Here is a 16,034-nt window from a genome sequence, read left to right on the forward strand (position 1 = left end):
AGAACATAGAGTTTTCTTTAATGGAAGCGTCTCTAATGTTAAACATGTAAAGCGTGGTGTACTGCAGGTGAGCTCTCTTGGCCCTCTAATGTTCTCTATTTTTACTAATGACCTACCACTAGCCTTAATAAGTAAAGCGTGTATGTCTATGGATGCTGATGATTAAATATTGTACATGTCAGCAACCACGACTAGTGAAATCACTGCAACCCTAAACAAAGAGTTGCAGTCAGTTTTAGACTGGGTGGCCAGTAATAAACTGGTCCTGGACATCTCTAAAACACTGTATTTGGTACAAAACATTCCCTAAGTTCTAGACCTCATCTGAATCTCATAATGAATAATGTGACTGTTGAGCAAGTTGAGGAGACTAAATTACTTGGTGTTACCTTGGAATGTAAACTGTCATGGTCAAAACATATTGATTCAATGGTTGTAAAGATGGGGAGAAGTCTGTCCTTGATAAAGAGATGCTTTGCTTTTTTGACACCACAAATCAAGTTTTGCAGGCTCTAGTTTTATCTTATCTTGATTATTGCCTAGTCATATGGTCAGGTGCTGCAAAGAAAGACCTAGCAAACTGTTTGCTGGCCCAGAACAGAGCAGCATGTCTTGGTCTTCATTGTAATCAGAAGGCCAATATCAATACTATGCATGCCAATCTCTCTTGGCTAAAAGTATATAGGCTGAATGCATCGCTTCTTGTTTTTCTAAGAAACAAAGTGTTGAAAATTCCAAATAGTTTGCAGTCAACTTACAACACTGACACACAAGACATGCCACCAGGGTTCTTTACACAGTCCATAACGTACGTACAGTATTATATAGAGCCATGATTGCATGGAACTCCCATCTCAGATTGCTCAAGTGAACAGCAAACCTGGCTTTCAAAAACAGATAAAGCAACACCTCACGGCACAATGCAATCCCCTATTTGACCTAAATATTTTGTGTATATTGACATATATACTGAGTGTACAAAACATTAAGTTCACCTTCCTAGTATTGCCCTCAGAACAGACTCAATTCATGAAGACATGGACTCTACAAGGTGTCGAAAGCATTCCACAGGGATGCTGGCCCATGTTGACTCCAATGCTTCCCACAATTGTGTCAAGTCAGCTGGATGTCCTTTGGGTGGTGGACCATTCTTGATACGCAAGGGAAACTGTTGAGCATGAAAAACCCAGCAGCGTTGCAGTTCTTGACACAAACCAGCGCGCCTGGCACTTACTACCATACCCGTCGAAAGGCACTTAAATCGATTGTCGATCACCCTCTGAATGGCACACATACACAATCCATGTCTCAATTGTCGAGGCTTAAAAATCCTTCTTTAACCTGTCTCCTCCCCTTCATCTACACTGATTAAAGTGGATTTAACAAGTGACATCAATAAGGGATCATAGCTTTCACCTGGTCAGTCTCATAGAGCAGATGTCTAATCTTTTGTACACTCAGTGTATACTATATGTAACTGAGCCTAGACACTACTGATGATTTGTATGGACCCCAGGAAGAATAGCCGCACAATCCACACGATGAAGTTGCACTCCGTGATATTTGGAAGGTTAAATTAAAGCTACAAAATATTTGTATTTGACCAATTTTATTCTTGTTTAATTCAACCTGTCATACAGATACGTTGTATCAACCCCTTGCATGAGGACCATTGAGTAATCGGTGAGGTTTGTCCTGTTCATCATCCTTCTGTCTCAAACATCATTTGCCAGCAGTAATTTGTGCCTCTTGGTGTAAATTTATAAAAGCATATAATTATCAACTACTAAAAAAATAAACAAGTCACTATAAAACCTAAGATTTCAGGGACAGCATAATGAATTGTTTGCCTTTTATACCATTCAATTAAGGCAATTCATAAAATGCCCACTTACATTTTAAATTTCTAAAATGGCGAGCACAAGCACAGGATATGATGAACAACAAGGCAAATAAGCAAAACATGTCAAATGCATGCAGGAAAGCCTATATATACACACATACGAAAAACATGATACAAGTTTGGAAGAGTCCATCTTTGACTTGATATTGACATAACCATGGCAGTGCCCTTGGCTCAACATCAGCTTCAGTGTATCTGGCACACTTGCAGGGTAGGGTATTACATGCATGTATGATTGTACCAACCACAAACTTTTCCCTCGTCTCCAGTTCAGATATTTTAACCAATGTAGGGTGAACTACGCACAACTGACAAGGCTGAGGATGGTAAAAGGCAAATCTGTACAGGCTCCGGGGGGGGGGGTGAATTTGCCATTTAGTTCTGACCCAGTCCATAATGTTAGGTTCAAGTGCGTATGGTGTAGTATTAATCCTCCATTTCACCAGTGTAAATTCAGCAAGGAATTCAAAAAGGCCTAGAGACTGAGAGGGACCTCTCACTGGTACTGTCTGTAGTCTCCTCCAAAGGAAGGGGCAGGCATGGGGGCTGGCTCCTCAGCAAACTGGGGACCTGTATAAAGAGGAGAAGAGGTGAGATCAGGGATAATCTATTGAAAAGACAACTGGGCAGTCATTTGCATTCTCTATAAGCCTTCATTGCAGCCCTGAGAATCATCTATAGCATAGCTCAGTGACACTCACCAGTTGGAAACTGTGATGAAGCAAATCTAGTGAGCAGGATCCCAGCACCCTCTATCAACGCCAGCAGTATACCTCCCATTGCTGCAGAGCCCACCATGGCCACAGGTCCATCTGAAGAGAACAGTAGAGAAATCAGAAAAACAGACTAGCCTTGACAGTAAACCAAAACACAACATTTACAGTGCATTGTGAAAGTAAATCAGACCCTGTTCCCTTTTTCCACATTTTGTAACGTTACAGCCTGATTCTAAAAATGGATTAAATCTTTTTGTTATCTACACACAATACCCCATAATGATAAAGCGAATGTTCGCAAATGTATTAAAAACAAAAACCAGAAGTATTCAGATCATTTGCTATGAGACTCGAAATAGAGCTCCGATGCATCCTGTTTCCATTGATGATCCTTGAGATGTTGCTACAACTTGGTTGGAGTTCAGCGGTGGTAAATTAAATTGATTGGACATGATTTGGAAAGGCACACACCGGTCTATATGAGACCCCACAGTTGACAGTGAGGTCGAAGGAATTGTCCGCAGAGCTCCGAGACAGGATTGTGTCGAGGCACAGATCTGGGGAAGGGTACCAAAAAGTGTCTGCAGCATTGAAGGATCCCAAGAACACAGTGGCCTCCATCATTCTTAAATGGAAGAAGTTTGGAACCACCAAGACTCTTCCTAGAGCTGGCCGCCCGCCCAAACTGAGCAATTGGGGGAGAAGGGCCTTGGTCAGGAGGTGACCAAGAACACGATGGTCAATGACAGAGCTCCAGAGTTCCTCTGTGGAGATGGAAGAACCTTCCAGAAGGACAACCATCTCTGCAGCACTCCACCAATCAGGCCTTTATGGTAGAGTGGCCAGACAGAAGCCACTCCTCAGTAAAAGGCACGACAGCCCGTTTGGAGTTTGCCAAAAGGCACCTCAGACTCTCAGACCATGAGAAACAAGATTCTCTGGTCTGATGAAACCAAGATTGAAATCTTTGGCATGAATGCCAAGCGTCACATCTGTAGAAAACCTGGCACCATCCCTACGTTGAAGCATGGTGGTGGCAGCATCATGCTGTGGGGATGTTTTTCAGCGACAGGGACTGGGAGACTTGTCAGGATCGAGGGAAAGATGAACAGAGCAAAGTACAGAGAGATCCTTGATGAAAACTTGCTCTAGAGCACTCAGGACCTGACTGGAGTGAAGGTTCTCCCTCCAACAGGACAACGATTCTAAGCACACAGCCAAGACTATGCAGGAGTGGCTTCGGGACAAGTCTCTGAATGTCCTTGAATGGCCCAGCCAAAACCCAGACTTGAACCCGATCGAACATCTCTGGAGAGACCCGAAAATAGATGTGCAGCGACGCTCCCCTTCCAACCTGACAGAGCTTGAGAGGATCTGCAGAGAAGAATGGGAGAAACATCCCAAATACAGGTGCGCCAAGCTTGTAGCGTCATTCCCAAGAAGACTCGAGGCTGCAATCGCTGCCAAAGGTGCTTCAAAATACTGAGTAAAGGGTCTGAATACTTATGTAAATGTCATATTATTTTTTTTATATATTATAAATTAGCATCATTGTATAAAAACCTGATTTTTGCTTCGTTGTTATAGGGTATTGAGTGTAGATTGATGAGAAACAAAAGTGTTAATACATTTTAGAATAAGGCTGTAACGTAACAAAATGTGGAAAAAGTCAAGGCGCCCAAATACTTTCTGAATGCACATTGAGTGAAAAAACACTATGCCTACGCAAATGTTCAGAATTGAAATGCACATAGTGGGTATATTTGAGAGGGGAATAAGCATGGGAAAATACATAGCTGTGTTAAACAAGGAACAAACGGTGCAAATGTTCTTATAAGATACCGTACGAGGGCGTTTTGTTGCGAGTATGATGTGGGATGGAGAAAAATATGAAGGTCCTTCACAGAAATGCTGTCGCTTGTGAACTTGAAATTAGAATTATTACGCCGGCGCTAGTCTGTGTGATTAACGGCGGCTGAGCTAGAGCAGTGTTTGTGAGACAAGGGCGGATCCCAAAACCGGGTCTTTTTACAAACATTTCTGTAGAGTCTGAATGGTTTGAGCCACAAACTATTAAAATCTAGCTATGAAAAGAAGAGACATGTTTTGCTCTATGACGCTCACACGCTACACAAGAGTCATTAGAAGGGGTTCATCTACATAAAAGATCATATTAGTGTCTATAATACTGTAATAAACTCACAGTTGCCGTCACAAACTCCTACAATTTGTCACTGACTAGTTGGATATTAATTTCCCAGTGAGCAAACAATTTCTGTACTTACAGCATTCATATAAATTCATTTTTATCAGGTTTTTGCTTTGGTTGACCTTGTTTTTTTATTGACACTTGTTAATAAAACTCATGAATGCAATTATATATGTCAAATTGTTTTGTGTTCTACTTGTAGCCCTGATTGTCCTGTAAAGAAAATGGTAAAACACTTAATTGGGAGTCTAAATATAAGGGCTGGACATGCAGATACCAACTAGACTGTGCGCTAATGTTGAACATCTCTGGTTATGTTTGAGGAGTGTGTGAGATGCCCTGCAAGGCAAATTTCACCCATCTAAATATTAGTTTGAGTTTCCATTGAAATGTATGGACAAATATAAGCACCCACCAAATTATTTTTATTATATACTGTATGCTTACTATTAATGGGTCTTTCGCTTGAATGTCTTTTTAATAGTCTTGGCATATTATAAAAAGTATTTAAATGTTTTATATTGTTTAGTTGTATTATTAGAAAATTGTATTATTATAAAAGGTAGCCTTTGTGTTAAAAATAGGTGACCCATTTTTCCCGTATCCAAGTGCATTGAAATATTTGATATTGATTTATACACTTTGTTCTGTTGGAATTTAGAATTCCCAAACCAAAGCTTTTGTAAGTCAGATAAAAGTGATTTTTGCTGGGGTCTTGGGACTGATAGGGTTAAATTATCACTCACTTCTTGCTGCGAGGATAGCTCCAGTCATGGCCCCGCTTGTGATGGAGTTCCAGGGGTCCTCTTTCTCCCTTACCTTTACCAACCCACAGTCAATCATGGAGAAGAGTCCTCCCCATACTGCAAAGCTACCTACAATAAAAACAGAATCCACATGGTTTCAGACAGAGAAAGCAACAATGCATTACACTCAGAGAATAAAATAAGGACCTAATATGGCAAATACGTTTCAATTTGAATGTGCACTCACCCCCCAACTGTGGGGCTCTGGTTTTGATGGCAGTCATGCTACCTTTCAATCGGTGGCTCATCCCCTGAGAACAGAAAGAAGATGCATCAAAACTCCTCATTCATCATGCCTCACCTAACCCCTTTTCATGACTCCAATTTCATTCCATTGAACCATTTGAGGTCTCCATTAGCCATGTGTGGCAAATGACAGAAGGCTGCACAAATGCTCTGTTTAAAACGCAAATAGAACTAATGTGCAATACCGTTTAGGAAAAATGTGGAACTTCACTCATATAAGCGAGAAACAAAATGTCAAATACAAAAGGCACACTTACTGTAAGCAGTTTAGGAACGTTGCACCCGGCTGTATTTTAAGAAACACAGAAAAGTGGAATGGAACAATAGAAATGCGAGCGCAAGGTGAGAGGATGTGTCATAGTGTAACAGTCGGGTGCAACTTTGCTAAACTGCGCAAAGTATGTATATCTTTTGTATTTGAAACATTCTTTCTCGCTTATATGAAAGTTCCAAAGATTTCCAAACCGTAACTTTAGCACAGATTAACAATGTTTCTAAATGTTAAAACAATGATTTGGGATTGTAGTTCACATGGAGCCAGCTGTCCTCCAAACCATCCATCACCAGAAAACCCAAGACGGGGAACGACTGTATACTAGAGGTCGACCGATTAATCGGAATGGCCGATTAATTAGGGCCGATTTCAAGTTTTCATAACAATCGGAAATCGTTATTTTTGGACGGCGTTTTTTTACACCTTTATTTAACTAGGCAAGTCAGTTAAGAACACATACTTATTTTCAATGACGGCCTAGGAACGGTGGGTTAACTGCCTTGTTCAGGTGCAGAACGACAGATTTTTACCTTGTCAGCTTGGAGATTCAATCTTGCAACCTTACGGTTAACTAGTCCAACGCTCTAACCACCTGCTTTACATTGCACTCCACGAGGAGCCTGCCTGTTACGCGAATGCAGTAAGAAGCCAAGGTAAGTTGCTAGCTAGCATTAAACTTATCTTATAAAAAACAATCAATCATAATCACTAGTTAACTACACATGGTTGATGATATTACTAGTTTATCTAGCCTGTCCTGCGTTGCATATAATCGCTTCGGTACACGTTGCTCCAACCATAAACATCAATGCCTTTCTTAAAATCAATACACAAGTATATATTTTTAAACCAGCATATTTTGTTAATATTGCCTGCTAACGTGAATTTCTTTTAACTAGGGAAAATGTGTCACTTCTCTTGCAACAGAGTCAGGGTATATGCAGCAGTTTGGGCCGCCTGGCTCGTTGCGAACTGTGAAGACTATTTCTTCCTAACAAAGACAGCCAACTTCGCCAAATGGGGGATGATTTAACAAAAGTGCATTTGCGAAAAAAGCACAATCGTTGCACGACTGTACCTAACCATAAACATCAATGCCGTTCTTAAAATCAATACACAGAAGTATATATTTTTAAACCTGCATATTTAGCTAAAAGAAATCCAGGTTAGCAGGCAATATTAACCAGGTGAAATTGTGTCAGTTCTCTTGCGTTCATTGCACGCAGAGTCAGGGTACATGCAACAGTTTGGGCCGCCTGGCTCGTTGCGAACTAATTTGCCAGAAGTTTACGTAATTATGACATAACATTGAAGGTTGTGCAATGTAACAGGAATATTTAGACTTAGGGATGCCACCCGTTAGATAAAATACGGAACGGTTCCGTATTTCACTGACAGGAAAAACATTTTGTTTTCGAGAGGATAGTTTCCGGATTCGACCATATTAATGACCTAAGGCTCATATTTCTGTGTGTTTATTATATTATAATTAAGTCTATGATTTGATAGAGCAGTCTGACTGAGCGGTGGTAGGCACCAGCAGGCTCGTAAGCATTCATTCAAACAGCACTTTCGTGCGTTTTGCCAGCATCTCTTCGCTGTGATTCAAGCATTGCACTGTTTATGACTTCAAGCCTATCAACTCCCAAGATTAGGCTGGTGTAACCGATGTGAAATGGCTAGCTAGTTAGCGGGGTGCGCGCTAATATCGTTTCAAACGTCACTCGCTCTGAGACTTGGAGTAGTTGTTCCCCTTTGCTCTGCATGGGTAACGCTGCTTCGAGGGTGGCTGTTGTCGACGTGTTCCTGGTTCGAGCCCAGGTAGGAGCGAGGAGAGGGACGGAAGCTATACGGTTACACTGGCAATACTAAAGTGCCTATAAGAACATCCAATCGTCAAAGGTATATGAAATACATATCGTACAGAGAGAAATAGTCCTATAATTCCTATAATAACTACAACCTAAAACTTCTTACCTGTGAATATTGAAGACTCATGTTAAAAGGAACCGCCAGCTTTCATATGTTCTCATGTTCTGAGCAAGGAACTTAAACGTTAGCTTTCTTACATGGCACATATGGCACTTTTACTTTCTTCTCCAACACTTTGTTTTTGCATTATTTAAACATGTTTCATTATTTATTTGAGGCTAAATTGATTTTATTGATGTTTTATATTAAGTTAAAATAAGTGTTCATTCAGTATTGTTGTAATTGTCATTATTACAAATAAATAAATAAATAAAATTGGCCGATTAATAGGTATCGGCTTTTTTGGTCCTCCAATAATCGGTATCGGCGTTGAAAAATCATAATCGATCGACCTCTACTGTATTCCACCTTGGGTTCTCCAGAGTCACGCCTCACTATGTCCAACTCATTCAGCAAAGTGCCAAATTATTAGTCAAACAAGGGCTGTAATTGACAGGCATTTTCATAAGTTAAAATGTAACTGTTCCTTCAAATAACAAAGGCTGTATCAAACATAGCTGTCAACTTAATTTTTCACATGGGTGAATTTATTTACATGGCTTTACATACTGAAGGTGAATTTCTGAAGCCCTTGACTGCCTGGAAGATCCCTCCTCCAATGGCCCCCATGGTGAAAGCACCTCCACAGTCGTCCACAATTCTCCACGGACTGCAAAAACACGGTGTGTTCAATAAACACAGATAACCACACCACAGATCTCTACCAGTTTTTCCTTCAGGGTCATGGGTGCATTTAACTTTGATGCAACCAAGATAGTTTTTACACTGTGCTGGAGAGTCCAGCACAATGTAAAAACTCTAAAAACTCTTGGATCGAAGCTAGAGTGCATTTAAAATGCATGAAAAATGTTTCGATTGCCACACTGAGTAAATACCGGTAGGCTAACCATAGATACATACTGCTTTACTCATCTCATAGTATATACTGTATTCTATTCTATTTAGTCAATACCACTCCGACATTGCTCGTCCTAATATTTAAATATTTCTTAATTCCACTTTTACTTTTTAGATTTGTGTATTGTTATACTACTGCACGGTTGGAGCTAGGAACACAAGCATTTTGCTACACCCGCAATAACATATGCTAAATATGTGTATGTGACCAATACATTTTATTTGATTAAGCTAATGTAGTTGCTTGAAACGTAGCTAAACTGTGCTAGCAGCACATACCTTACAAACTACTAATAGCTAGCTATCCCTTACAATTGCTAGCTGGCATATCACATTTTTTTCAGCTTAAACTAGGCAAGTCAGTTAAGAACAAATTCTTATTTACAATGACGGCCTACCGGGGAACCGTAGGTTAACTGCCTTGTTCAGGGGCATAACGACATATTTTTACCTTGTCAGCTCGGGGATTTTATCCAGCAACCTTTAACCACTAACGTTAGGCTCCCTGCCGCCCCACTAGGCTACCTTAACGAGTAGAATAACGTTAGTGAGATAGCTAGTTAGTTACTATTACCCTTAATATGATATATATATATAATATATATATATATATTAGGTAGCTATGCTTTCTCATGTGGATGGAACATGCAGACATTACATCACACACTATGAAATGATTGAGCAACCACAATCCATATTTAGCAGGCTAGTCACGTAGCAGGGCTAGCTAGTTACTTGTGAACCGTGAACGTGGGAAATATCTAAAGCAACTAATTTGTGGTGAATAGTGTGGCTCACACAACGTATGCGTGAAATTATACGATTTTAACGTCGTTACCACCAACAACATTTAAACGTTCAACAAGGTCATTGAAGAGTGCTTCCCAACAACGAACATGGCTTGCTTGCTTGCTAGCTGCGTTAGCAAGATAACTAATTTAATTAGTTAGCTTAGCTGAATATCTTCGGATTTGGGGGTTTAAAATATTCGTTTTGATGAACAATATATTGATTGTATATTTTAACAGGTTATATATGATGTTCGGACACCATAATAACAAGACCGGTAAAGCTGTCTTGTACTTTAGCTAGCTAGCTACAAGACTCACCATGGCTCCCGTGCGTATTCCTCCATTTTGTTATTTCAATGGTCCTCCGTCACTAGTTACCACAGCCACAAAGTCATAAGCCCCGCCCATTTCTACCATTTCTCTTCATAACATGGGATTTTAACCATAACCTTAACCACACTACTAACCTTATGCCTAACCCTAACCTTAAATTAAAACCAAAAATAAATGTTTTACTATATAGCCACTTTTGACTTTGTGTCTATGCTTGTTCCCCCTGATGTAAATGCCAACAACAACCGGAGAAAGTCATCACTAAATAAATTACATTTACCATTACATTACATAAATAATGTAGCTATTGCATTATTACATTTTAATTTAATGTTTTATCACAGAGTTTATAAACCCAGAAGTGCAACATCGCAAAACATCCAGGAACACTTGCGAAGCAGACTAAGCAGACCAGGCAGGGGTTTGAGAAGTCACTCTACTGTTCTGAGAGGGATAGCATCAAACCCGTGATGTATCATGGGTCAATTGTGACTGACTGATCTACAAATAATAATGAGTCATTATTTATGATGCAAGGTGATTTGTATATCAGTCAGTCGGCAGTCACCTGCACTGTCAGCTGCAATACTGTCAGCTGCAATGTCAAACAAGGCGAATCAGAGAAGTGAAAAATGCTTCCCAGCTGTTCATTTTCTCAAAATCTAAATGCACAACTTAGATTTGAGACAATGTCTTATGTAGTTTAACATATTATTACTCCAATAATGCTCAGCGCTCAACACCATAGTGCCCACGCATCACTAAACTAAGGATCCTGGGACTTAACACCTCCCTCTATAACTGGATCGAGGATTTCCTGACGGGTCGCCCCCAGGTGGTAAGGGTAGGCAACAACACGTCTGCCACGTTGATCCTCAACACTGGGGCACCTCAGGGGTGTGTACTTCATCCCCTCCTGTACTCCCTGTACACCCACGACTGCGTGGCCAAACACGACTCAAACACTATCGTTAAGTTTGCTGATGACACAACAGTGGTAGGCCTGATCAACGACGAGGCAGCGTATAGGGAGGAAGTCAGAGAACTGGCAGTGTGGTGCCAGTGTAGTAGAGTGATGTTGTTCCCCTAGATTATGCACCAAGTTGCACACAAGGACAGTTCAAGTAGGCCAGGTCAAGAGGTGATGTTAATAAGTTAATAACAAAAATAATAATTCAATGTATTTTCTTTATTTAATTACAGCTGCATAGTTAATGTTATTTTTCGGTGTACAAACATTTTGTTAATATCTATATTGTAAATACACCTAATTGTAAAAGTTTGTATATTTTGCTTTGGTCCATCGCGGGTTATCCGTACTTACGTACCCTCTTATTGTTCTCTTTTGCCTGACCTTCAACTAGCAAGGTATGTTGTCCTTGGCGCCGTAATTTGTCAATATAAAACTGTGGTAAAGTTACATAAAGTGCTGTTACGCAACTATAGGTTTTGTTACAATGTGGACAATTATAAAGATTTATGTTAACAACTTTCACCGGGCTCGCTAATTAGGGTACCTATTGTAACTCGGGAGTATTTGGGACCGTGTTTGAGTGAGTTTCTATGTGCTCACGCAGGTGCCCGAGAGCTGTGACTGCACCGAGAGCGAACATATTGTGTGTTGTCTCTTCGTGTGCAGGTATGTCTTTTATTTTGTCCGAATATGTTGTATATCATTTTACTTGTATTGTATAGTGTGCTGTTGGGCACTGAATGTGTGCATGCAGTTCCCGCTCTCTTTTGCCTGACCTTCAACTAGCAAGGTGCCCGAGAGCTGTGACTGCACCGAGGGCTAACATATTGTGTGCAGGTCGAATAAAAATGATTCAACCATCAGAATTCCAGTTGTGGCAGTGTCCTAAATAAAAGTGCACAACGCAGAACGAACCACGCTACCCCAGGACAACAACCTTTCACTCACTGTGAGCAAGACAAAGGAGCAGATCGTGGACTACAGGAAAAGGCAGGCCGAACAGGCCCCCATTAACATCAACAGGGCTGTAGTGGAGCGGATCGAGAGTTTCATGTTCCTTGGTGTCCAAACACACCAAGACAGTCGTGAAGAGGGCACGACAAAACCTTTTCGCCCTCAGGAGACTGAAAAGATTTGGCATGGGTCCCCAGATCCTCAAAAAGTTATACAGCTGCACCATTGGGAGCATCCTGACCAGTTGCATCACCGCCTGGTATGGCAACTGCTCGGCATCTGACCGTAAGGCACTACAGAGGGTAGTGCGTATAGCCCACTGGGACCAAGCTTCCTGCCATCCAGGACCTATATAATAGGCGGTGTCAGAGGAAAGCCCATAAAATTGTCAGAGACTCCAGTCACCCAAGTTATAGAGTGTTTTCTCTGCTACCACACTGCAAGCAGTACCAGAGCTCCAAGTCTAGGACCAAAGGCTCCTTAACAGCTTCTACCCCCAAACCATAAGACTGCTGAACAATTAATCAAATGCCCCCCCTCCATTTGTTTTGTACTCTGCTGCTATTCGCTGTTTATTATCTATGCATAGTCATTTCACCCCTACCTACATGTACAAATTACCTCAACTAACCTGTACCCTGCACACTGACTCGGTACTGGTATCCCCTGTATATAGCCTCGTTATTGTTATGTTATTGTGTTACTTTTTATTATATTTTTATTATTTTTAACTTTATTTATTTGGTAAATATTTTCTTAAATTCTTCTTGAACTGCACTGTTGGTTAAGGGCTTGTAAGTGAGCATTTCACGGTAAGGTCTACACCTGTTGTATTTGGAGCACGTGAGAAATAAAGTTTGATTTGATTTGATCTTGTGAACATGACAAACTGACACGTTTACATTTTTCATAAAAAACAACTTTATATCGAAGGAGTGTCTTTGATTTGACAACTTGCACTTGCACAGTTCGGCGCGGAACAACCATTAGACCCTTTTTATAGGGCTTGTTCGACATTGCAGCCGACAGTGCAGGCGGCTGCCGGCTGACTGATCTGCAAATCACCTTGCGTCATAAATAACTACTCATTAATATTTGTAGATCATTCTGTCAGTCACAATTTACCCGTGATACATTACGGCTTGTATGCTCTCGAACACGGCCACAGTCCATGGTTAGACCCGACTACGTTTTCTTCGCACGAGTTTAGCTAGCCAACGTGACGTCGCCATGAAATCGCGATCGGGGATTTCAATTGGAGAAGCAGTTTCTAGCTTCATACTGTACTGTAGTTACTACATACTGTAGTTTTATCTTCATCGATAACTCTTCACTAAAATAGAAAGTCAAGACAAACTCTGGGCCCTATTATGGTCAGAAAAAACTCTTGGCCCTTTAAGATTTTAATAGATTATCTGGAAACTAGTTTGTCATCTAGCTGTCCAAAGACTATTTTTGGTTAAAGACTCCACAAAGACCAAACTCTTTCTATATAATCTAATTTCAATTATTAGTACCCCAAGTTTTTCCTGAGCACGTGACCTGACCAGGAAAAAACGGTCAAATCACATCAAAGACTCTAGGCCTACAGGTCAGATTTTCCATCCAATCTGGGGTGGCAGGTAGCCTAGCGGTTAAGAGCAGTAACCAAAAGGTTGCTGGTTCAAATCCCTGGGAAGACTAGGTGAACAATCTGTCAACATGCCCTTGAGTAAGGCTCTATTCACTCTGGATAAGAGCGTCTGTGTCACGTCCTGGCCAGTATAAGGGTTAATTGGTATTGTAGTTTGGTCAGGACGTGGCAGAGGGTATTTGTTTTATGTGGTTCAGGGTGGTGTTTTGGTAAAAGGGTGTTTGATTTAGTATTTCCGGGTTTTTGGTTTATGGTCTATGTTTATGTATTTCTATGTGTAGTCTAGTAAGTGTGTTTCTATGGTTGGTTAATTTGGATTGGGATTCTCAATTGAAGGCAGGTGTTTTCCCTTTTGCCTTTGATTGAGAGTCCCATATATGAGGGTGTGTTTGTCACTTGTGGGAGATTGTTCTGAGTTTAGCCTTGTGCCTTGCCAGACTGTCTGTAGTTCATTTCGTTTTGTTGTTTTGGAGTGTTCCTTTTGATTTAATAAATGTTCAAAATGAACAACCGCATGCCTGCTACGTTTTGGTCCTCCTTCACCGACGACAACCGTGACAGTCTGCTAAAATGTCAATCTTGTCAGATCATATGGAAAAACTCATGGCCCAAGTTATAAAGTGTAATTACACAAGCTGATCATTTCAGGAATAGCCCACTGTTTGGGCTATTACACAAGCTGATAATTTTCAGATTCCTCCCTACCCCACTCCCCATCAGACCAGCGTTCATGGGGAGAGCCAGACAGACCGCTGGCCCACTTCCCATTATTAGGAACGAGAAAGGAATGAATCACAGTGCAACTCCTCATTGAGAAATGACCAAATATAGGCATTTCATGGATGCAGAGGTTTAGGCCAGGCAGTCGAGATGTAAACTGACCTGTTGCTATCCCTCTCAACCCCAAGTGCACTGGCCAGGAGAGAGCAATGCTTTTCCACTGCCTTGAACATGATGTCCTTAAAGGAGCCATCTCACAACTTCTCAAATGTTGTCAGAGCTAGTAGCAGTGCTTGACTTGGACTGAAATAGGTGCCGGTACTCCTTCGGGTTGCCGTTACTGTTTATATTTAGGCACTTTTGAGCTAATATTCAATAAGAGGTGCAGGAGCTCTAGCAGTAGAAACATTGAGGTGCCGGTACTCCGCTCCAGTGAGCTCCCACCCAAGTCAAGCACTGGTAGTAGACAGTCCTCTCTCTTTTGTTGGTTGTGTGAAGGACATGATCTTGTGGGAGAGAACTTGTAGAGTATACTGTACTGTACTCTCCAGCTAAAGTTCACATTCCATTTAGTCTTGTCCGCCAGCCATGTGTACAGAAATGGAAATCAGATTGACATTACAGTATACACACAACAGTGCATTAGATCATTAGCTTTCTGTTCCCAAGGAACACTTCAGTGCTCTCTGTGTGTGTACACAAACATTTTATTAGGATCCATTTGACATTGTATACTCGGCATGGCACACAGAATGGTCCATTCGGTCACAAAGCTTCGATATCATTGCAGGTTACAGGGCTCTACCAAGACAACATATCTTATATAGATGCTGGAAATGATTCCTGATTCTGTCAACCAAGCAATAGACAGACGTAGCCTACTGAATACTTCTCAAGCAGAAGAAATTGTATTAAGATTAAAAAATGGGAATGTCCCCCTGAAAGGAAAATATTTTTTTAATAGATGTTTAACATTAAAACAAAATACAGTAAACGTATCCCTAGCATTTTCTTTGTATCAGTACTGTACTATCAAATAATGGACAGATATTACCTCATCCTGTATCTTATTATTAGACAAAGTATTTTTACCATTATTCTTGTTGTACTTCATTGCAAAGTTGTTAAAATAAAGTTTATTATATTACACTTTCAATTGCAAACATATCAGTACTTTTTATTAAAGGTATACAAGCTCTGTAAGTAAAGTTAGTGAAGTCCAATATGACAGAGAAACCACATTATGCATACAAATAGTCAATAGTCACTTTTAGAGCAGTGAGACACTCTGTACAACAACACATCCAATTTTTTTAAAATTTTTAAATGTATTATTATTTTGTATTCTATTTAACCAGGCAAGTCAGTTAAGAACACATTCTTATTTACAATGACGGAATACCCCAGCCAAACCCTCCCCTAACCCGGACGACGCTGGGCCACTTGTGCGCCGCCCTATGGGACTCCCGATCATGGCCGGTTGTGATACAGCCCGGGATCGAACCAGGGTCTGTAGTGACACCTCTAGCACTGAGATGCAGTGCCTTAGACCGCTGCACCACTCAGGAGCTAGTATTGCATAGCTCA

The 16,034-nt window shown here is 40.8% G+C and overlaps 1 protein-coding gene across 1 annotated transcript; it reads right to left on the minus strand.

Annotated features, from left to right (window-relative positions):
- Positions 1 to 1,592: 1,592 nt before the first annotated feature.
- LOC115207443 (mitochondrial import inner membrane translocase subunit Tim17-A) lies at positions 1,593 to 10,213 on the minus strand. Its single transcript, XM_029774516.1, has 6 exons — positions 10,153 to 10,213; positions 8,696 to 8,795; positions 5,822 to 5,885; positions 5,575 to 5,703; positions 2,605 to 2,715; positions 1,593 to 2,473 (listed from the first exon to the last, which is right to left on the minus strand). The coding sequence occupies exons 1-6, from the start codon at positions 10,176 to 10,178 to the stop codon at positions 2,400 to 2,402; spliced, it is 504 nt and encodes a 167-aa protein (XP_029630376.1). The 5' UTR covers positions 10,179 to 10,213; the 3' UTR covers positions 1,593 to 2,399.
- Between the last annotated feature and the right edge of the window lie 5,821 nt (positions 10,214 to 16,034).

The sequence above is a fragment of the Salmo trutta genome, chromosome 14, assembly GCF_901001165.1.
Source record: "Salmo trutta chromosome 14, fSalTru1.1, whole genome shotgun sequence".
Taxonomy (NCBI): domain Eukaryota; kingdom Metazoa; phylum Chordata; class Actinopteri; order Salmoniformes; family Salmonidae; genus Salmo; species Salmo trutta.